Source organism: Plectropomus leopardus, chromosome 15, assembly GCF_008729295.1.
Source record: "Plectropomus leopardus isolate mb chromosome 15, YSFRI_Pleo_2.0, whole genome shotgun sequence".
Classification (NCBI taxonomy): domain Eukaryota; kingdom Metazoa; phylum Chordata; class Actinopteri; order Perciformes; family Serranidae; genus Plectropomus; species Plectropomus leopardus.
In genome coordinates this window covers 4,988,928-5,011,092 of record NC_056477.1, presented here as the reverse complement: position 1 = coordinate 5,011,092, position 22,165 = coordinate 4,988,928, and the positions used below count along the sequence as shown (strand labels likewise).

The 22,165-nt window shown below is 40.1% G+C and overlaps 1 protein-coding gene across 2 annotated transcripts in view; it reads right to left on the bottom strand.

Moving 5' to 3' along the window:
* Nucleotides 1-22,165, bottom strand: part of ugp2b (UDP-glucose pyrophosphorylase 2b) — a 37,528-nt gene that overhangs the window by 815 nt on the left and 14,548 nt on the right. For both annotated transcript variants that reach the window (XM_042501966.1, XM_042501964.1), the window contains exons 4-9: nucleotides 14,547-14,732; nucleotides 8,356-8,489; nucleotides 4,741-5,038; nucleotides 4,193-4,390; nucleotides 1,184-1,426; nucleotides 262-366 (exon numbers count right to left, since the gene is read on the bottom strand). In XM_042501966.1, coding sequence (XP_042357900.1) covers nucleotides 262-366; nucleotides 1,184-1,426; nucleotides 4,193-4,390; nucleotides 4,741-5,038; nucleotides 8,356-8,489; nucleotides 14,547-14,732 — 1,164 coding nt within the window. The remainder of the gene's footprint in view (nucleotides 1-261; nucleotides 367-1,183; nucleotides 1,427-4,192; nucleotides 4,391-4,740; nucleotides 5,039-8,355; nucleotides 8,490-14,546; nucleotides 14,733-22,165) is intronic.

Here is a 22,165-nt window from a genome sequence, read left to right as displayed (position 1 = left end):
TGTGGCCTTTTTAATCCCCAAAGTGCTTCTTTGTGAGGGCACCAGAATAAATAATGCTTTTTCTGTGCTGTCACACTCAACCAAAGAGACCTATGCAGATTTAGATTAAATACATTATATAGATGACATACATTTTGTGTTGATTATTCATTTAAAACCTTTTAAAAGTTAATTTAACTTGCATAAAAGTTTACAATATTGGGTTTTGGTTGTGATAAAACAGATTTGCAGTTAAATCTAAGTTAAGTGAGGATGCTTTACCTTGAGTGAAACGTTTTTCCCGAGGGTGACGTCTCCAGACACTGTCAGGTGGTCGAGCTCCAGCATGTCGGGGATGCTCTCGAAGCGGGTCAAGTACTCCTGAACCTAAACACAGCCGCACACAAGAGGAAATTTGTAAACAACCCACTGTACGTGTGTAGGCTTTAGAAGGATATATTTAAATCATTTCAGGTTCACGGATCCTTTGCAAAACATTTGCATCCACTGAACCATAATTTAAATTTAGTCAAAATCCAAAATATATAAATATATAATCCCAGCAACACTAAAAGCATAATATTGACATCTAAAATATTTTAATTTTGGGCTCAAGAAGCTTTTGAAATATGTCATAAATTACCACATTGTCAATAACAATGTCCAGTGACGGCAAATCGAAAAATGAGTAGTCAGTAAAACCAGTAAAAGAAAAAAATGCTAATATAACAGATAGAGGCGGGGCTCAAAAATGAAAGGGGAAATAAATACATAAATGAATAGATTTAACATGATGAATAAACAAATCAGCAATTTAAATTTGTTTCCATCTTTATGATTTGTTTATCAATTTACTTTTGCATTAGAAATCTTTTTGCATTTGTTTATTTCCACATTTATTTATTTATGTGCGTGTTTCCTGTATCACTTTTGTATAGAGACCCTAAGGAGAAATAGCATTGCTATTTGATTGTGCATTGATCAGAAAACATGCTTTTAACTTGTATTAGATAAAAGTGAAACAATGACAATTTCAAAAATTTAAATTTGTAAACACACAGCACCTTCAATTTTTGCAGAACTCTCCATACAGTAGTAAAAAAGTACAGCAGCTAATTCACTCATTCATTAGTGTGTACAGAGTGAGCAGCAGCTTTTACATGTTTTCTTTTTACATGTATTTTTTCACTGTTATTGTGATTACCTTGGTGAAGGAGCTGCCCAGTTTGACGTGCGGCGTTGTTGGGAACTCTCTCTTGGGGCTCATGGTGAGAGAGCCGGCGTCCAGGCTGTACAGATTGGACATGACCAGCAGCAGGTCCGATGTGGTCTTGACGGGCAGGAAGCGGCTGCGAGGCACGTTGATGCCCATGGCGTTGTCAAAGCATTTGATAGCGGCACCAACCGCCGTCTCCAGCTGAATGACATTCTGTCCGCCGTCAAGTGTCTGATGACAAAAAGAAGAGAAGAGACATGTTCGTTGGAAAAGTTACTTAAAATGTTTTTGTCTGCTCGTTTCCAGCAACACGAAGAACAAGAAGCATTTGCAATTAGTGCTGTGATTCATATCGCCGAGAGGAAGTGACTGTTCTCTCTGTTTTCGCTCCATCTCCCGCTGCACTAATGAACCACAAGGAGCCAAAATAACCCAAAACAAACACAAACCACAAGACTCCAAAAAGCCAACAGAATATTTAGGTCAATTTCCAAATTAAACATTTAAATTGTCTTACATAAAAAGCTGAATTATGTTGTTACTTTATCATTCCTCCAAGATAGTGGGTTTAGGAGAAACACTGCAGCTCATGTAGCTCATGATTAGGAATCTGTTGTAAACCCTGTACAACCTCTTTTTGGCAAACGTGAAGTTTACTGTTAAGTTAAGCAAATAAAACAAACTTAAATATAAAGTTGTTATGCAGCAGCAAGTTTCAGATGGTTGCAATCTGCAGTCCTCACTGTTAGATGCCAGTAAATCCTGCTAAATCTTACACACTGAACCTTTAAATTTTAGGAGGTGCAAATGCTTCTTTAAGTCAGAGGTAAAAATGATAAACTAAAATAAGATGAAAAAGGTTTCACAGTGTAATAATATAATGCTCTCAGGTATAAGCAGTTGTGTAACATTCACCACTTCACGTACACTTTTATCTTAAGAGCTTCGCAGCATCACGAGCGCACGCAGTTTTTACATGTATGGTGCCACAGTGCTGTATAATGGGAACCGGCCCCCAATTTGAGTGCTGCACTCTTACCTCGATGGGACCACACACTTATGTAAAGCCACACAGCTCTGCACAGTTATCACCAGTTACATAACAGTCACTATGTCACGGCGTGTGATCCTGTAGCCAAAGGCTGGAAAATTACATCTATAGGCCACGAGCAATAATCAGGAATGGTGCTCGGATTCAGCAGTGAATTTATTACGCTGGTTGCAGATTTGCATACCCTGAGGCAGGCGGGGGGCACAGAGGCACAGCATGCTGCCTCTGAGTGAGCGCAACCGAAATAACATCAAGTCAGATCACGTCAAATTTGTTTGCTTTGGAGGGCAGTAAAGGACACATGGGGAAGACATGGAGCCTTAAAAATTATGCATGAGCAAATCACGCTAATCCACATCAGGGTAAAAAAAAAAAAAATAATGCAAAAGATCAACTCAAACCTTTCCTTCATGTTAACTCAAGCAGCTACATTTTTGCTGCCTCACTTTTTTGTTTAATATATTCAAACAGCTCTTTGCTCCATTAAAAGTGTGAGAAAATTAATTATATGCAATTCTGTGTGAGAGCTGGACAAACAAGCTCAGTTACAAAAGAATAAAAATGAAAAATGCATTTTATATTTACAGAGGTGGCCTTTGAAGTAACAATTTTGCGAAGAAAATAAAGCTTTAATATTCATCACACACAAACACACACTCTCTCCCTCTGAACACACTCACACACACACACACGCGCACATCTTAAACTGGAGTCCAAGTGGGGCAGATGAGCTGCCAGAGAGGAGACCAGGAAACTGGATTGGTTTGAGGCTCCTTTTCTCTCCTTTGTATGCAAAAACTTGCATGACAACAAACGGCTCAGAGAGTGGAGCTGTGCAGGACGGCAGAAACACAGAAAGGCTTGAAAATATGGGTTTCCTCAGCGCGCTTGGATTTCTTTTCGCCAGATATGATTTATTCAGAAGTGTTGGTCTCTGTGGAGGAGAGCATGCAGATATGTCTCTGCTCTGCTGTTTTCAAACGTGAACGGATGGACGTGGCAAAGATATTACTCTGCTGGCTAGGTTATTGAAAGTGAATTGTTTCATCTGAGCATCTATTGCAAAGTCAAGTCATCCTGGTGTATTGGGCCCCTCAAGGCTTCCAACAGGAGACTAATAAAGGACGTTTATGAGTCATTTCACTCTGATGGGCTCGAGGAGGAAGAAACATAACGACTTGAGAATCTTACAAGGTGGCACAATATAGGAGACTGATGTTAGTCGGCCGAGGAGAAGAGCTTGTGCTGTCTCATTTGTGTCTGTTTCTGGCAACTCGCATACATTTCTGTTTTGTGTGACAACTGCACCCTCCCAACACCCCTGTAAACAAACTGCACTTACCACAATTAAGAGGCTTCTGGGAATGTTAAAAATAAGTATTTGTTTACATTTTGGCAAAAGGCACCATTAAAATTCACTATCAGCAGTTTCGGTTTTCAGTGTACAGAAAACTATCACATGAAGATTCTCAGGCAAGTCCTGGATTAATAGGAAGCGTGTTTTTTTCCCCAAATTTCTAAGATGATTTATGGGAAGTATAAATCAGTAGGTCCCGCAGGATCAAAAAATATGTGTACTCTATGTGACTCTGTACTCGAGGATTTATTTTGCTGTTGAATAAACAGCAGACTCATGTTAGTTGTTCTTCTGAACACATGTAAAGCTGAATTAATGATTCTGATTTTATGTGTAAAGCACTTTATAACGTTGGTTTTGACAAGTGCTATAGAATAAACTTCATTATTATAATCATCATCATTATCATCATCAGCATTATCATATTATTAATATTATTATTTGGGGGCTGTGTGCACCAAAACATTTTTTAGTGCCAGTGAAATTTTTAATTCTTTGCAGTGTGAGCACTACATATTTATGCCGTGCAACTAACATCAGCAACATGACGAGGCCTTGAGTGTGTATGCTGTGCTGAACACTCGCTCACCTTGGGGTTGACTATAATCTCCATGTCCATTGCCTTCTGCTCCTGCAGCCTCTTGATAGCAGCCAGAGAGATCCACAGGTTGTTGGTGTTGAAGATCTTGAATTTTGAAACCGATTTGAATTCGTCCACGTGGGCCTTGGGCACCTGGGCAATCTCCAGCAGACGCAGTTTTCCTTCGTACTGGATCAGCGTGCCACCCTGAAAACCACAGTCAGCTATTTCATAACATTTTCTCATGATGTATGTGCTGGATGGATTCCAAGGTGCAACAGAGACTTTCAGTGTTTTCACTGAGAAATAGTTTTTTTTTATAATGCCACTGCATTTTTTATTAATAATAATTGCCAAAAAGGACTCTTTACAGTATTAAAGGTGGCTAGATACTAAAAAAATGAAATGAGAAAATATGACCTAAATATAAAAATAACAACTGTGATCATTTTCTCCCATACAGCTGTTACACTGAGATTATCTCTATTTATTCCATGCAACATAACACAAAAAATATTTAGTGACAGTATAAATATATTAAAAACTTCTCTACATACCTTTACATCAGCGCGCGTCTTGTCCGTCACCTCCATGATGAACTCGCAGCGCTTGCCGTTGGGCTGGCTGACCAGGTGGTGCAGGATGTGGAGGTCGACGGTGGCTCCCAAGTTGTCGATGTTGGACACAAAGATGTACTCTTTGCCTTGTGCAATCAGCTGGTCCAGCAGACCCGAGTTGTAGAAGCTGGCGTAAATGTCGCCGTGCCCTGGAGGGTACCAGCCTTCTGCGCCCTGCCCAGTCATGCTCAGGGTTGTGGACACGGGGAGGAGCGATTCTTTGTTGATGCGAGGGTACCTGGACAGACATCCCACAGTTAGATCAGACACCATGCTTTGTTTGTTTCAAGTTCACTTTTTGTGATTATTAGCTTATAAACCCCATTTATTTACTGTCATTTATTGTCAGTGCACCAACAGCGGTTAATTTTGGATTCATCATAGTTCAGCTTGAAATAACTGTATGAAAGAGCCTTTATCCTGAACCTGGTTTTCTTCTGGAAATGCACTCCTTTTGCTTAATACATCCTAAAAAATGTTTTTCAGCTGGAACTGCATCAACTCTCAGCTTAAAGTTAATCAAAAACCAGAGTTTAAAGTCAGAGTTTTAAAGTGTGGAACAAAATGGGGGCTTTAACTCGTGTCTAGAGAAGACTAAACCCGAACTCAAACCTGCAGTTATTTCTTATTTTGGCCACTTGGAGGCACAGCAACAAGCTGTAAACACAACACTGACATTTTATCACTTTATACAGTTGTTATGGCGAACACGTTAGCAAATAGTTGCCTGTTTATTCCAGTCAAAACACCATTTGTCCTTGGGGAGCAACTTGCAAAGGCACGCAGATAGGTAACATAATCTAGGGGGAAAAATTGGCTGATTGCTTATGATGATATTAGAATGATGATGAAAATAAAGAGCTAAATAAGCTGTACACATGCATAAAAATAATAATGATATGATATGATAAATCAAGCATACTGTGAGGTGCAGACTTTAAAATAAAATGTTATTCAGTCCAAGTTTGGAGTTACTCCTAGTTGCAACTCAAGGCCCCGAAGTGTCATAAAATGTTGTTTATTAAGTATGATTAAAAAAAAAGTAACATTCAAGTGTCATTTTGTTTCTGACGACCCTCTATGAACTGTTTTTCCTCTTCTAATAGTATGCATAAGGTCTGCAGCTCTTAAAGGAAAAACAGATGAACTCATTTATGTGCAGAGCTGTGATTCACAGTGTGCACATGTCAAGGAGATATCAACAACGCAAAGAGAAAACACACAGTGTGAAATCTTTTTGCTCCACTTCCGAGGTGAAGCCATGGAAACTTTGCGACTAAGTAGCATGCCAAGTGCCATGTTCTTTTCATATCACTGCAGGACTTCAAACAACACCACCAGGGAGCAAAGTTTTCAAGTTTTTACCAAGAAAGCAGATGAGGCAACAAGCCAAAAGAGTCCAAGCCGTCAGCGCTGCATGCATTAGAGTGATCAAAGGGTTTCTAAGAAGGATCCGCGTCAGGTTGAGTTAACAAACCTCGTCCTGAGGAACAGCACTGAGCTGGAGCTGGCTGTGTGTTTTGGCAGATTGAGGATAATTCAGAGTGCAGATGAGCTGGTCAGGTGAGAGGAGCTGTGCGGCAGAGGCACGGCAGCCTTTTTAATGGAGCTTTAAATCCGGCCGACTGCTCTGGAAGATGATTCAGATGAGTGCTTTTGATATGAGCTCATAGACTTCAAAGGTTTTATGTCCTCTCAAACCCAAGAACATTTTGTTATGTCCAAAGAAGTGTTTTTCCTTTCTTGGATCCAATATTACTGCCTCAGGAGGAACAGTTATTGTTTCCAGGGTACATGGGAACATAAATCATATCAAACAATCAGTTTCAGTATCAGTAACCACTGAGCTGTTAACTGATCTCAGCAGTGACTTTGCTTTTTCTCATGCTTCTTCTTTAAAGATCGAGTGTGAAGGATTTAAGGGGATATATTTGCAGAAATTAAATTTAATGTAGTAAGTATGTTTTCTTTAGTGTATAATCACCTGAAAATAAAACGTGTGTTTTCATTTCCTTAACACCGTTGTTAGAAGCCCCTTCACCATGAAAGCTTAGATTTGTTTTGGAGAGGAAGATACCTCTAGGGATAATTACTTTCCCAGTAAAACCCTCCTGAATGTCTGGATCATGAGTTATCGGTTAAAAAAAGTGAGTACATATTAGCAGGTACAAGACTAGAGGCCAGTGTGCAACGCGCCAAACAATACTGCGGAAACTCTGACTTGTAACAATAAACTGCTTTATTCAGTGTTTGTACTGTATTAAATTACTGGGTCAGTTTGTTTTGGTGCAGGGCGTCTCTGATGTGCCAAACTGTGTCTGAGAAACACTGATTTGTAACATACAACTGCTTTATTCAGTATTTTTTTTTACCAGTTTCAATCACCTGGTCTGTTTTTTGGGAGAGGACAATTACATAACTGGTGAAAACATTCCAACCAGGAGAAGTTTCAGCTGGCTGCAATCTGCAATCCTCCCAGACAGATGCCACTAAATTCCCCTAAATCTTACACACTAGATGTATTAACAACAGTACAAGGGACTATGATTTGTTAGTCTGCCTTTATCTACAGACTGTGGAACATTTTTTTAATTAGACCTTTCTTTATAAAGAAATCTATTCAATTGCTTTAAATAGGTAATACTACATTTTTGTTAGTTAATACAAGAAAACATCTTACAGTTTCAGCTATATTTGGCTGGATATGCATTTGAAATAAACTGGATTATTAGGACACCCTGGCATGAATTGGGATGAAAAAAAGTTTTTTTAAAAGAATCTTTAACAAACAGCAAAGTGTTAAACTCTTAATTCATTGTGCGTATCTCTTGGGTAACCAGGGAGTTTAATTTGGGTGACAAACTAATAAAAGTGTCTGGACCATATTTTTCTTTTTTTTGGAAATTGTCTGGTGGATAAAGCACATTGTTGCAGATAGTGTGATGAGCGGTGAATTTAATTGGCCTTTTAGAAATAACACTCACGAAGTCGACCATAGACTTCCTTTTGTCTTCTATTGACTGACATTCGGACTGCGTGACCACTTTCTCTGTGCTGCTCACATTAAATCCTAAAGCCACAGTATCTCCCCTCATCACCACCACTGCTGAACACTGCTTTGTACTATACTCCCTCTCACACACAGAACATACAAGTGCTCTGAATAATTCACATGGAAACAGTAAAAAGCGAGTTCCTCTTGACTGACAAAATGGGAAACACGAAGTCATTAAATATTAATGGATTCCTCCATACATTACATGACATTTCCTGTCTGGGTGTTGCAGTTTTTTTGACAGATCAGCAGCTCACGGCACGGGAGTGTCCACTGGCTACTCAAATATTGAATATAATCCAGTTTTTATGAAGAGTTCATTCAGCGCTGCCAATAATGTTACTGATTGTTGTGTTTTCTTGGATCTTTATTCTATTTACAAGTCTACTTTTTAGTTTAATTTCTGATTTGACAGATAAATAACCTTCAGCTTGCACTCAATTTGAGTGCATATATCTGTGTATCAGCATAAGGCTTTTACTTAGAGCGATTTCTCCCACCTGCTCTGGTTGAAAGTGTGTATCTTGACGCGGTGGTGTGTGTACTTCTGCAGGATCTTCTTCGTGTCTTCGTCTGTGTTGAAGGAGTTCATGAGGACCAGCGGCACGTCTGTGTTGTAAGTCTTGTTCAGGTGCTGCGGGACATTAAAAAAAATAGAATTACCACCTTGTGGTTGCATGACTCTGCCAACCAGTCAAGTTTCAGATTAAATCCATGTCTCTCCAGACTCATATATGTAGTGAAGACTTTCACTGGATCAAGTGTTAAGGGAATAGTGGATAATTCACACACATCTTCAACTCAGCAGCACACAAGCGTTACACAGCCAGTACAGTTTTAGGTTGGGCGCCCATAATTAAGCATCAACAATCAATACCTGACTGAATTTCTCCCCTTCTGTTCCTGAGATATGATGCTAAATATGGCCAGAAAAGTGTTTCTGCAGAACATTTTGATCTCACAATGCAATTTACCTTTTAACTTTAGATGTAAAATCTCATCACTTCATCATTTTATCCACACATTTGTGTGAAATTTCGACATAATTAGCATATGAGTTCTTCACTTATGTGACATTTGTACTAAATTTGAGAAAATACCTGCAAGGCCTTCTTGAGATAAAGCGTTCACATGAATGAAATGAATGCAAGGTCACAGTGACTTTGACCCTCAACCACCAAATTCTTATCAGGAAGAAATCCTCTCAATGTGTTCGTGAGACATCACGTTAAAGAGAATGGGACAGACACAAGGTCACAGTGACTTTGACCTTTGACCAAAAAAAAAAAAACTCTAATCAAATCATCCTTGTGCCCAGGAAGAGGTTTATGCCAAATTTGAAGATATTCTTTATAATTAATTATTAAGATAGTCCAACTATGAAAATGAGAGGTATGTACATGTGGACAGACGGACAGAGGGACAACCCAATAAAATAGTGTCTCCTCCCACTGCTATCGCTGTTGCACAGGCATAAAAAAGCTATTCAGATTTAGATTTAAATCATTATGGTGCTTCTTTGCTAATGCTGTTGATGTGCTACTCTAAGGAAATACAACATAAGACAAATCAGACTTTGCACAGATTACACTGAAGATAAACTTAGAATTAGTATATATTGTTGGAATACAGTTTAATATATAGAAACCATGGAAGGTCATGTTTGTGTATGCAGGTATGTACATGCAGATGTGAACAGTAGATGTGCTAGTCTTTCTGTCTTTCTATATATATCAGAGATTTTTTGTGTGCATTTTCATTTTCACTGAAAATCAATACAATATAAATGATATAAAAATAGATTTAAGTTGAAAATCTACAACTAAAACACATTTTGTTGTGCTTGAGAGTCTGTCTTTAAATACAATGTGAAGTGACCGTTATAGGAGTTGGGCTTCGTAAAAGAATCGACCTTCTCTGACACCAAAACAACAATAGAATACACTTTCTTTTCTGCATCAATAGAACATGTAATGAATACTAAGAACAACAGCGGAGGAGACAATATTTCTGTAACATGATTGTGTGATTAGGATGAATACAGAAAGAGGAGAATAACACCTGAGGAGAGTAGGAATCTTTTTTTTTGTTACCAAGATAAGAGAAAATTAAAGTAAGTAGAGGAGGAGAATGAGAAATTGGATATGAATCAGTGGGGGAGAAGCTGACGTGAGGAAGTTGCTAAAGAGTTGAATTTCCAGCCTGGGGTAGAAAACAAGAAGTGATTAGACTTTTTTAAACTCAAGCTGTTTTTTCCAATAAAATACCAGGATGGGTGTTGGCCAGACCTCCGTTTTATGTAAACCACACTGACCTCCCCATTACGAGAGTTAAATGAATGAGTAAACTGTGCATGACTGTGAATAATTTCCCCACACCTTTTTGTGAAAGATTCGGGATACTTCAGGATGTTAAAGACCTCTGCGAACACTCACACACATCATACTGCAAACAAATTAAAAACCCCAGAATGTGCTTTCTAGCATGTTGACAGTGGGTGTGTGGGGACGTAGCACAAGAGGGACGACAATGACTGAAAGTAAGCAAACCGCCTTTAACAATTTGTTTGAGCAGGATTTAAAGGATTTAAAGATCCTATGTGTAAAGCTTGTATGTAATTATTGCATCTTTTTTGACTAATGAAATGGCTTCGTAATTAGTTTCTACACCCAGCATTTGCACGAGCTATCTCTCAGGTACCAAAATGGGCCACTAAATTTCATGCGAATTGGTACTTGGTACTACTGACAGAATTTGGTCAGCAACTATAAAAGTACCATATTCGGTGCCGAACCCTACTATCAACTAATTAATTAGCTTCACTTCAGTTGGATCACGTAACAGCCACTAACTGCACTCTGACCCAAACAGCTGACCAGTGGCAGATGAGAAATGTAGCAACAAAGGAAAAGTCTGTGTGATGGTGAGGTAAAGTAGTGAAAATATTCTACATATAGCATCCACTATGAGTGATTTTGTAGGACTTTTTTGAAAGTTGCTAAAATACATTTTGATATCAACCCCTTTGGTTTGTTTCTTTCTACAAGCCAGGAACAAGCTGACAGCCAGCTACTGTATGTAATACACTGACTACACAGTCAATCACTACACAAGTATCTCAAACAGTCCCACTTCAAAAATCCTGAACTTTCCCTCTAAACTTCTACAGCTCAACATTACATTTAACAGATGTACTAATGAGACAGTCATACAGGTGAAAGCTGTAAATCTTCAGCAGCCAGGTGGCGCCATTCCAGTGAACTTAAATTTTAACCAGTTTTCCACGTCTGCTCTCAGCATGAGTGCACAGGTCTCTGTACTCAAACGGTCCAAGATAAATATGCATGAGGGGCGTTCTCCCACAGGAGACCTGGTTGGGGGTCGCTGTGTGTATGGGATCCATTTTCTTGCTTTCTAAATAGACCAATTCAGGCAGGAGGTAATCTGACCAGACCTGTGCAGAAAATGGAGAGCAGTAACTCGGACACAGACGGCAGTGTGCACAGAGGAGAGAGGCGTCCCACGAGGCTGTTATGAAACAAACACAAATACCACGCGGCCACACACCCCATATATAAACTAAATTACACAATGCAGTACACACCGAAGCTTTGGCATCATGACAGAATTCTTTAACCTGCTACTTGAGCATGTGATGCTGTGCTTAGTATATCTTTGTTGAGCATAAATTAAGCTTAAGTCAACATAAATGACTCAACGGATTCATTGTGTAGCTGATGTGGTTTTTTTTTCTGTCATGTCTTGATACATGATCGGGCACTCACAACCAAAACCCCTGCAGTACACAGCCAATCCCACAGACCTGCAGGTCTGCCCACCAAAAAATCCTCTTTTACTACAACCCCCCAACCAAGACATCATACTGAACTCCTTTCAAAAGTCCTTCAGCTCCTTTTCCAAAAATTGCATATTTCTCCCATGGCGCCTCAGATACATAAACTAATAGAGGCTTGTGCCTGGGGGATGATTCACCTGCAGCAGCATCCTGGAGAGACAGGCAGAGGACAAGACATATGCTTGTAATTTTCTCTTCATGAGGAGAGGAGGTGCTGTTATTTTTTTCCCATGACACATTTTTCTGTGCTTTTCTAGTTTGGGGTAGTAAAGAAAAGTCTAAGTGCCCTTCTAACACACACACACACACACACACACACACACAATTCAAACATCACTACATCAAAGCAAACAGCGGTAGAGGAACAGGTGAGTGTTACATCAGTCAATACATTCCTTCCTGCTCCGCAGCTCCACCCATTCTGACTTTAAAACTTCATTATATGAATTTATGTGGTGAAGCAGCCACCTCAGAGTAAAGTCGCATTCACACCACGCCAGGCATTGTGGTAATTAGCCAGCAGGGTCAGGCATCGATGTAGGACTATCGCCTAAATAGCCCATTTGTTGGGGAATGGAGGGTGGAGACCAAACTTGGAAACATAAACTCTCCATTTCAGCGACTAGGTGTTTGTCCTCAGGTAAGTTTGATTACACTGGCGTGGAAGATTTTTAGATTCCTGTTGATGATCATGACTAGTATGCATGCTCACTCACTCACTCACTCACTCACTCACTCACTCACTCACTCACTCACTCACAAACACACACACACAAACACCAACACAAAGCAAGGGCTCTCCTTTGTAGGATACCAATGTAGATATTACGTGCTAACATGGACTGCGGGAGTCTTATGGTCTGATAGCCTGTTACGTAACTGGCCACCGCAGTGCAGGTTTATATTTAACCTTAAACTGATTCAGTTTCAACTTTTTGCTTCAGGCTGCTGCGTTTTTTTCTTCTTTTTTCGGCACCCCCTGCAGCCCCACTGCTGCAGCTTGTTCGACCCTGCATTTGTGTGGTGGTGGCATAACTGCAAAAAATGACTTCCCAACCAGGAAAGTTCAAGTGAACACTTCCTTAAGTCAGAACAATAATTTGAATAATGTGCTGAAATGTTGGTACACGAGTTGCCATGTTGCCATATATGGAGAAACAAGGCAGATGAAAGAAAATGTTCGGTTGATGGTAATTTTTAAAAAGATTATTTTTTATGTGTATTTTTGCCTTTTTAATGACAGAAGAACTTCGACAGGCAGGAGAGGTGGGAGTGTGAGGGGGATGACATGCAGCAAAGGCAGCAGGTTGGAATCGAACCCCCGCCACTGTGGAGGCCTCAGCCTATATGGGGTGCACACTCAGGTGGGCTAGACTTATTGCATGTCAGTTTTTGCTCATACAGTATGGTATTAGGTTGTACCATTAGCTTTCCACATAGAGTGACCTTGACTAGATAGAAAAGTTACAGCAGTAGTTATAGTAGTCGTAGATAGTTATTAGCATTAACCCTGATGACAAGTCATGTAATGCAATATTTTCATGGTTTCTGGGAATGTATTGGTCCAGCAATAAGTCTGAGACGAAATGACTTTGTAATATAAAGCCTCAAACTGTTACCAACATGTTGTTTAAACGCCCTGAGCAACAAAATACAACGCGTCTTCTTTGTAAGCTCGATGTTGATTCCACATAAAAACTTAACACAACAAAAGGGGCATATGAATGCAGCATTAAAGGCACAACCCACATTCAAATGAATGGGAGGAGTGCCTTCTTAGCCAGAACGTCTGGGTGTGGGAGAGCCTTAGGCAACAACTAATGGTCGATCCTGCTAGCACGTGTGCTATAGTAAGACTATGACTTGTTAAAGGAAGTCTGTCAGCTGTGCTTTTGAGAGAAAAGATAAACTTACAAACTGTGAGGAGTTAAAAAGCTTTTACCAACGGATTCTACCTGAGGGTGTTTCGGCAGAGCACTTAAGCCACAGGTTGATTCCACCGAGATGCAGGACTGAACGCTGCAGAAAGACTTTGCTGCATGCTGCCATTAGACTTTTTAATACTCTTATATAACCATTGTTTTTAAACAACTGCACTATTGCACACTGAAATTTTATACACTACATAGTATTTATTATTATTATTGTATACTTTTAGTATTGAGTATTTTTATTATCTATTTTTAAGTTTGTTTTTTCTCCTGTGGATAATTACAGATGTTATGTGTGGTTAGCGGTGAATGAACTGCCGTAACAAATGTAATTTCCTGCGAAGGATTAATAAAGTATCTATTTATTAACGGGCTGAGAAGGCATGTTTCATGATGACAAAAGAGAAAACAACCAACTAAAGACGTGAGATAAGAACAACTCCCAACAGAAACTGTGAGTTACAGTTTAAGTATCATGCCTGCCCGAACATATTTATCAATTCTACAGTAAAGATCCATAAAAAGTTTGTCTTTTATGCCAATGAGGAGTAATAACAACAATGGAGAGTGCTGTAGACAAGATAGATGCAGTAATTGGGGCTTTTCTAAATTGACATGTTTTCTCAATATCATTATACATGGCAGTTTGTTTGGCAAAATCAGTTAAAGTGAAGAAATGTCAGACTGAAGATGGAACAGGAGTGAAACGAGTTAACAGTTCAGTCAGATATCAAGCAGATGAAGAACCTCTTCCACAATGAAAAGCTCACCAGTGAAGACGTCTCACAGAATGAGTGATGGCACAAAGTTTCCGTTCTTTCTAAACAGCGGCAGGCCACTGTAGTCTTTGGCAATTCAGTTCTGTCATAGCATTAACTGGTCAGGTATTGAAAGGTTTCTATACCTCTATCTGCTGCACGGTGAGGTCCAGGAAGGTGTTCTCGTTGCGGACGCTGATCAGGCTCTTGGGGCCCTTACATCCCATGCTGGTGCCCAGGCCTCCGTTCAGCTTCACCACCACCAGCTTGTTCAGGCAGTCAGCCACGTTGTTCGGCAGACCTTTGCCAGCAATCTTATCGTAGGGCTGAATCTGCAGAAAAAGGAAAGACGGTTAGCAGGTGTATCTATAGTGTGTTTTCAAAACCAACAACTTCACTGTTCTTATTGTTTCTACTCTCATTTGTCTTTTGGTGCAAAGCGACTTTGGCGCTTTGGCACTTTGAACCTGTGAATCAACATCGTTTGTGATAATTTGATCTTAAACATTTACTGAATTTATTGCTTTGTGTTAACAAACTGGCAATGTTAAGATTTTGCACATTTGTTTATGTTGCTCTGAATTCAGAATTCAGGGAAATAGAATTCACACAACAAAAATTCATGACTTTTCCCATACATTCAGTAATTTTACTAATTCCATGACTTTCCCAGGTCTGGAAAAGGAGATTATGAACTTTAACAACTAACACCTTTTCTAGGTTTTCCACGAGCGTGCGAATATTTATTAACATATTTCAGCTCCATTTTTGTTGCCGTTCAGCAATTAAACATGTCAGATGTGACAGCTGGTCCCTCCTCCGTTGTGATTGGATGGTTGGGTGAAAAGTGACTGTGACAATTGCAACATTTTTACCCCCAAAAAATTCTCAGTGCTCAGAAAAATCATCACTTTCCTTTGTGGCGTAGCATAAATATACTGCGCTCCCATTGCAGAGAATAAAGAAAATTTGGTGGGCACAGCCGTTTAACGGTGGGGCATGTGTCCCACATTCACACATTTTGTAGCATGCTTTTGTGTGAATGATGCAGAGAAAAGCATTAATTATGATCGCTTAATGCACAACACAGCCAATTTCAAATGTATTCGTCAGCACTTCAGCAAAAACATAAGAGCCTGGTTTGTGTGTGTGTGTGTGTGTGTGTGTGTGTGTGTGTGTGTGTGTGTGTGGCCACGTTACTGGGTCAATACTTCAGTTGTCATATCAGCATATTCACACATCATATATTGACTTCTTTAATGCTCGCCCACAGGGCAGGAAGGAGTGACTGTAGGATGTGAAAGTGGATGTAACCGTCTGACACAAAACTATCTACATTTTGTGAGCCATGGACTCCGTGGATGGTTGTGGCACCTGGATCGTGGTCACTCCTGCTGCTCTGGTCCTGCTTGATGCCCACTGCGACCGTTATTATCATTAGTCATATCTCTAATATCACTACAGTTCTTGATGTTATTATTTTTGCTGCTGTACATGTCTTTCTCTCTCTCTTTCAATCTGTCTCCCTCTATCTCTCTCTCCTTCTCTTTCTTTCCCTCCCTCTCCCCCTCTCTCTCTATCGCTCTGGATCTCCCTCTCTCTCTTTGCCTCTCTTTTTCTCTTTCTCTCCCCCTCTCATGGTCTCTCTCCCTCTCTTTTTATCTCACTCCCTCCCTCTGTCTGTCTCTCTCCAGTTCAGCTCAGAGTTACTGCCGCTTAAAAGGACGTTTCTCGTTGCCACTGTTGCGAATGTTCTCGCTCTTGGTGGGAATTTCCAGCATTGGAGCTAATGGTGGAAACAGTTGGGTCTCTGTAAATTAAAAAATAAGGAAATTTTCCTATTGTTATGATTTGGCACTATATAAATAAAACTGACATCACTGAACTTGGTTTGTGTAAATTTACAGGAATGTCATCTTAAAACTAAAAGTGAAACAGAAGCAGGCTCAACAGAAAATCACTTATTAACCACAGTTGTTGTGCATCTCCTCAGGTTTCATTCATTTTGATTGAATTTCATTATTTTGGTTTTTTTTTTTTAAATCAAGTTAAAAAAAACAACAAATAAAAACTGCAAGAAAATGCAGAAACATCCAGGGACTGCAAATTGTAACCAGATGTTACAACAGCTTTTTGTTGTTAGGCAGTGAGTGAGCCTGTCGGGGTTTAATTCCAGATCTGTGTGACACTTGAAAAAACAATAAATGTGCTTCTCAGATAGAGTGGATGTGCAAGAGAGTGTGTGTTAGGAAATGAAAAAGGACAAAAGGTCATCCTGTGTCTCTTTTCTGCGATAAAGCACGGAGTCACCAATCAGTGACAGCGGACACACAGCAGATAGAGCTGATGGAAACAGACGCTCTCTCCTGTGGTGTTCACCCCGCCCCTCTCTACTGACTCCTCACCCCCCACCACCTCACACCGCATGGGGCCGGGGCTACAAACACAACAGACAACCTTCACACAGCTGCCGTTCACTCTCTGTCCTTTACAAAGATGGGAAGTTATCAGAACAGAGGACAAAAGATATTGCATGGGTGAAAGCTGTATAAACTGTAAAGGTATACTGTGCAGGATTTTGCTAAAAAATGATGTAAATGCTCATGCTCAAAAATAATCCCTCTTAGTCATTATCAGAAATACTTTATTGATCCCAAGGGGGAAAACTGTCGTTCGTTACAGTCGCTCTGATGCCAGCATAGAGAATTATCACTACCATCAATAAGCTCCATCCAGGTCCGTCACATGATGCCCACGGGGCCCACACTGACTTTTTCCCTTAGATTGGGAAAGAGACGTCTGTAAATCAGTGGATACTTTTTTGTGAGCACCAAAACCCCCTGCAATGACTAATTTCATGATCTAGATTCAAGCCATCCAGAGTAATAACATTTGGAAGTCTAAAAGATCCAAAAAATATTTACTTTTTGACCGCCATTCAAGCTAACGAAGCGCTTAACCTGAAGTCATTCACTCTGCCGGTCTAAGTTACCCGTTTGGGCAAACTCGGCCATACTCGACCTCCACAAGTCTCTTGTGCGCATGCCTCATGGGCATGCACTACTGAGCAGCTCTCACAGAAATGAACAGGTCTCGCCTCTAATGCTATATCCAGATGTTCTTAGTACATCCACGCATTCAAATCTCTCAACCACCCTTGCGCAAATTTGCTAATCCTAGGATAGCAAAGCAATGACCTGCCCTACTATTCCTATGATTGGTTAGTACTTGTGTCCTCGTTGGTTGGATTGGTTAGGTTGAGGAAGAGGAGGGTTAGCCAACCCTAAGCACCCTTGCTCTTCCCAGCTTCTTCCTCTTGCCCAGATAAAGTCAATTCTGGCTCCAAAATTCCAAGATAGCGACGACCAAAATGCAAAACTTGGCAGGTGAGGTCAAGAGTTTATAAAAAAAGAAAAGATAACAATCAGGTAGTAGAAGCAAGCATCCAAGAGGAAGCCATCAAAACCGTAGACACAGTGGAGAAAAAATATAACAAAACTCCACGCAGACAAAGGTCATTCCAAAATGAGGGTGAATCTGAGGTCGGCTTTTACTTTTACTTTGTCGATGTTCAAACTCCAATTCCTGTATAGTACACCTTTACCTGACTTGCATGAAAAAGTACATATGAATAACAAACACTCATTGTTAACTTATAATACAGTGTTGGCTGATACAAATTCCTGATGGTTTTAAAAATGAGTCAGCAAGAATACAAGGGAAGGAAGAGAGCGTTTGCGTGTGTGTTGTAATACTGAGCAAAATGTTTTTCAGCTGGGATCCCCATCCTACCCCTGTACCCCCGGAGTTAGACAGCTTCCAACACCAGATGTTCATTTCCCTTCCTGGGCAATGCAGATGGGGGCTGCTTTCCTCCTCTCTCTCTGTGTGTGTGTGTGTGTGTGTGTGTGTGTGTGTGTGTGTGTGTGTGTGTGTGTGTGTGTGTGTGTGTGTGTGAGTGAGAGCTACTCCAACCAAGTTATCACAACACCCAGAGGCCTGCAGGGTACACCATTTTGACCGTACTGCTGGATCAAACTAAAAAAATTTAGCAATCAGTTCTCGTTCAAACTGCTGTGTGCTGTTTTTATGGCTCACTTTGACTGATGAGCCGCTGTCAGCTGTGATTGAATGGATGAAACTCATGGGACATTTTCTCTACAACAAACGAGCACAGCCGTGGATTAAAGTTTTGGATTGACACAGATACAAAATGTTCTACGACTAAATTATGGTTTGCACAACATATTAATCAGCATCAGGAGGAGGGAATATTTCTGCACGACTGGAGTCAAACACTGTTATCACTTAAGTGCAGGAAGCGCAGACTTGATATAACTAAGAGAACTGCGTAACATGTTTATTTTTTTGTTGACTTCGCTACAGCTGTTAGAAAATTACCACACTGCTTCCCGGACGTGACACCAACCAAAGCCAAAGCAGTTTATCTTTGATGTTCTTCAGATGTCTCTGCGAAACCTCAAACATGTCTTGAATATCAATAAGATTAAATGTGTTTTACTATCAAAATACTCTTCCTGCCATCATTACACATAATGGTACAAAAATTGAAGTATTTCAGTGTTATACATGAGGGGATTTGGTTAGATAGAAGTTTTACTTTTCAATCTCAAGTAACAAGGGGTGCAGATATTGAAAATAAAAACGGGTTTCTTATATCAGAGAAAGTTTTTTTTCTCTCTTGAGGAAAGGAAAAAGATCAACCATCGTGACAGTGATTGATTGTAGAGATACCTGCACTATCACGCGTCTCATGTTACGTTAAAACAACTTGATAGTTTACCACAGTGCCCTGTGTCTCATTACAGGAGAAAAGTATTGTATTCATCAGTGAGCACTATGTGCAAAAGTAGGCTAGTGCTCAGCAGCAACAAGAAGTGGGCTACACTATTTCATTTTTGATAAATATCTCAAAAAGTAGTCTCACTCTTTTCACCTCATTATTTATCACATTTGCCATAAAAGACATTATTGAGTTTCTTAGCATTGTTTCTGTAAACTTATTCCTTTATTGTTTCCATATTTTATTTCTCCTTGTACTGTGCCACCTATTTGTTCCACATCATAGCCTGTTGACAAAAAATATGGATATACGGATACATACACAGTCATCCTACACTATTGACATCACTTGGAGCCATAGTCGGCACAGTGCCGACCTCTATAGTATCAAGTTCCTGCCGATACACTTGTCTGACCAATCATGAGCAGCAGCATTGATCGCGAGCACACCGACTGGCACACACAGTTGTCAATCATGACCTAAAACCCCATTTTATAGCATCAAATAACTAATTAAAAACAATATTATCAGAAAAACAAATACGTAACCACTAGTGTGGTAAGGGCTACCTTAAGTGACAGAAATCATCTTTGTAAATAAAAATTATTTTACGTGTATTTTGAGTTTGGCTCATGAAAGTTGCTCAGCAGCTGATGAAGCCAAACAAAACTTGTTTTCTGCAACATGAAATGACCCTGATCTTTCGCATTGTGAGGCCCACTGAGCAAGTAAGCTAAAGACTTCTGCCAGAGAAACATCTAACTTCTGGATTAGCGCTCAGCTCACTTTGGGGATGAGACTGATTTTCAGATGTCTCTTTCACAATGTAGGTCAATGGAATAAAATCTTTTGGTCTCCATGGCATCACATGAACGACCTGGATGTGAAATTCGGCCAGTAGGTCAAATTGGCCTCAAAGCCCGACGCTGTTCCTGGGGGCTTGGGATTTCCTTATTTGGGATACTAAATACTACGTCTCTCAGCTGGCCTGGGAACGCCTCGGGGTCCCCCGGGAAGAGCTGGATGAAGTGGCCGGGGAGAGGGAAGTCTGGGTTTCCCTGCTTAGGCTGCTGCCCCCGCGACCCGACCCCGGATAAGCGGAAGAAAATGGATGGATGGATGGATGGGATACTAAAGTTTCCCTTGACCTTTATATGTTCTAAATCCTAAATATTGCACTTTAAACATAAACCATTTGTTTTAACTTAAAAAATCCAGTATCTACGCTGCTTAAGTTGACTGAATTTGACAAGACAAGTTGAATAATTACAAAATCACCTGAAATTGTCTTTTCAGATTCAGTCATCTTGGATTTTTAAGGCAGCCTGGACACAAAGTTTTCAAATTTAAAACAAATAGTATATTTTAACTATGTTTGGATATTTCACAAGGACACAATTAGGCCAATTTTTTGGCACTTACCATTAATATGTTTACAAGCAATTTTAATGAGTACATCATCCACTGTCCATGAAAAGAGCTCCATCTCCTTCTTCCTGTGTCTGCCTCACCACTCTTCTTTCAATTAAATCATCTGCACAACGTGAAAAATGTCAAAAATACACCAGTTAATTATTGCTGCGGCAGGTCAGCCTGTCATCTCCACTATCCGCAGTAGTGAGCCGGCAATCTGTGTCCAAACTGGCTTTATAGACTAAGAAGCTGCTGAATTATTAATTTGATTGGGGGGAAGATTTTGAATCCTGCAGCTTTCTTGGCAGTGGTTGTTAAATTTTGTGTTTTAGTTTACTTTTCTTTCTGCTATGTTCTTTGCTCTCTCTCACTGCGATGGGATGCTGGCAAACGATGCATCTTTACCCTCCCTCTCTCTCTCAGCCTGTTTCCCCGTCTCATTACGGCACGTCACTGTCATTTTCTATTTCACTTAACGTTCCCCGTTTCAATACTCGTCTCACCACTTTCCTCTCCGAAGCTCTAATCTTCTCTCTGCCTCCGACTGTCTTTATGTAACTCTCAATTTCACTGCAAAGCCTCCTTCTTTCGCACTTCGTTCAGCTTTTCCAGCTCCTCTCCATCTTTAATCTTCTCCATCTCTCCCTCTCTCTCTCTTTCTCTGCAGCTTCTGTAAAAATAAACGAGGCGGCTCAGATTTTGGACGCGGTGCAGTTACTCTTCACTTGCCTCAGACTGAGGGGGAAAGCACAGATCAGTCTTTGTGTTTGTGTGTTTGGAGTCGAGTGCCAGGCGAGCAACTGAGAAAGTTTTTGTCAGTGGTCAGTGAGACAGAAGCGAACATGGACAACAAATGTGAGACAAAAACATCTCTGGCGTGAAACCTGCTGAATATGTGACATTTCTTTGGAAAGAATATTTGGCCCACAGGTTGTATTTCCCAACAGGAAGTAGTAACATCCTACTGGGCAGCAAATCTTTTTTGTTTGAACTGGCAGAACGGATGATTGGGAATTTCTGGAATTACAAGTTTCCTTCCTTAAGCACACCTTAGAAGAAGAGCCGCAGTGTACTGAAAAACAGTAATTATGTTTTAATGCTTATGTACATGTTTATACTTGTTTTTACAGCTTTAATGCAACATGATAAATAATCCTTGCTCAGCAGCTTTTGTCAGGAGGCTGACAGATTTGAATGTGTGCAGCAGGTAGAATGACAGCGTGCAAGAATTTGGTACGTTTTTTAGAGAAGTTTTTGTATCTTAGGAAAATAGTTACTTGTTTTATCCTTTCTGTTTGGTAACAATGCTGCTATAAATGTTGGTAACTCTCAGATAAATTCTTTGCAAGCCTACTACATATGGTCCAGTTAGATAAAGAAATGTTTCACTTTTTGGCAACCCAAAAGCTAATTTATAAAGAGCAAGTTTATGATTTGCTTACTATTAAACTCAACTCAAGTCAACTAGTTCCACAAGAACTTTAAATAAGCCAATAAACAACAATGCCAACTCACTTAAATTATTACACAGTATTCACTCACTACAGC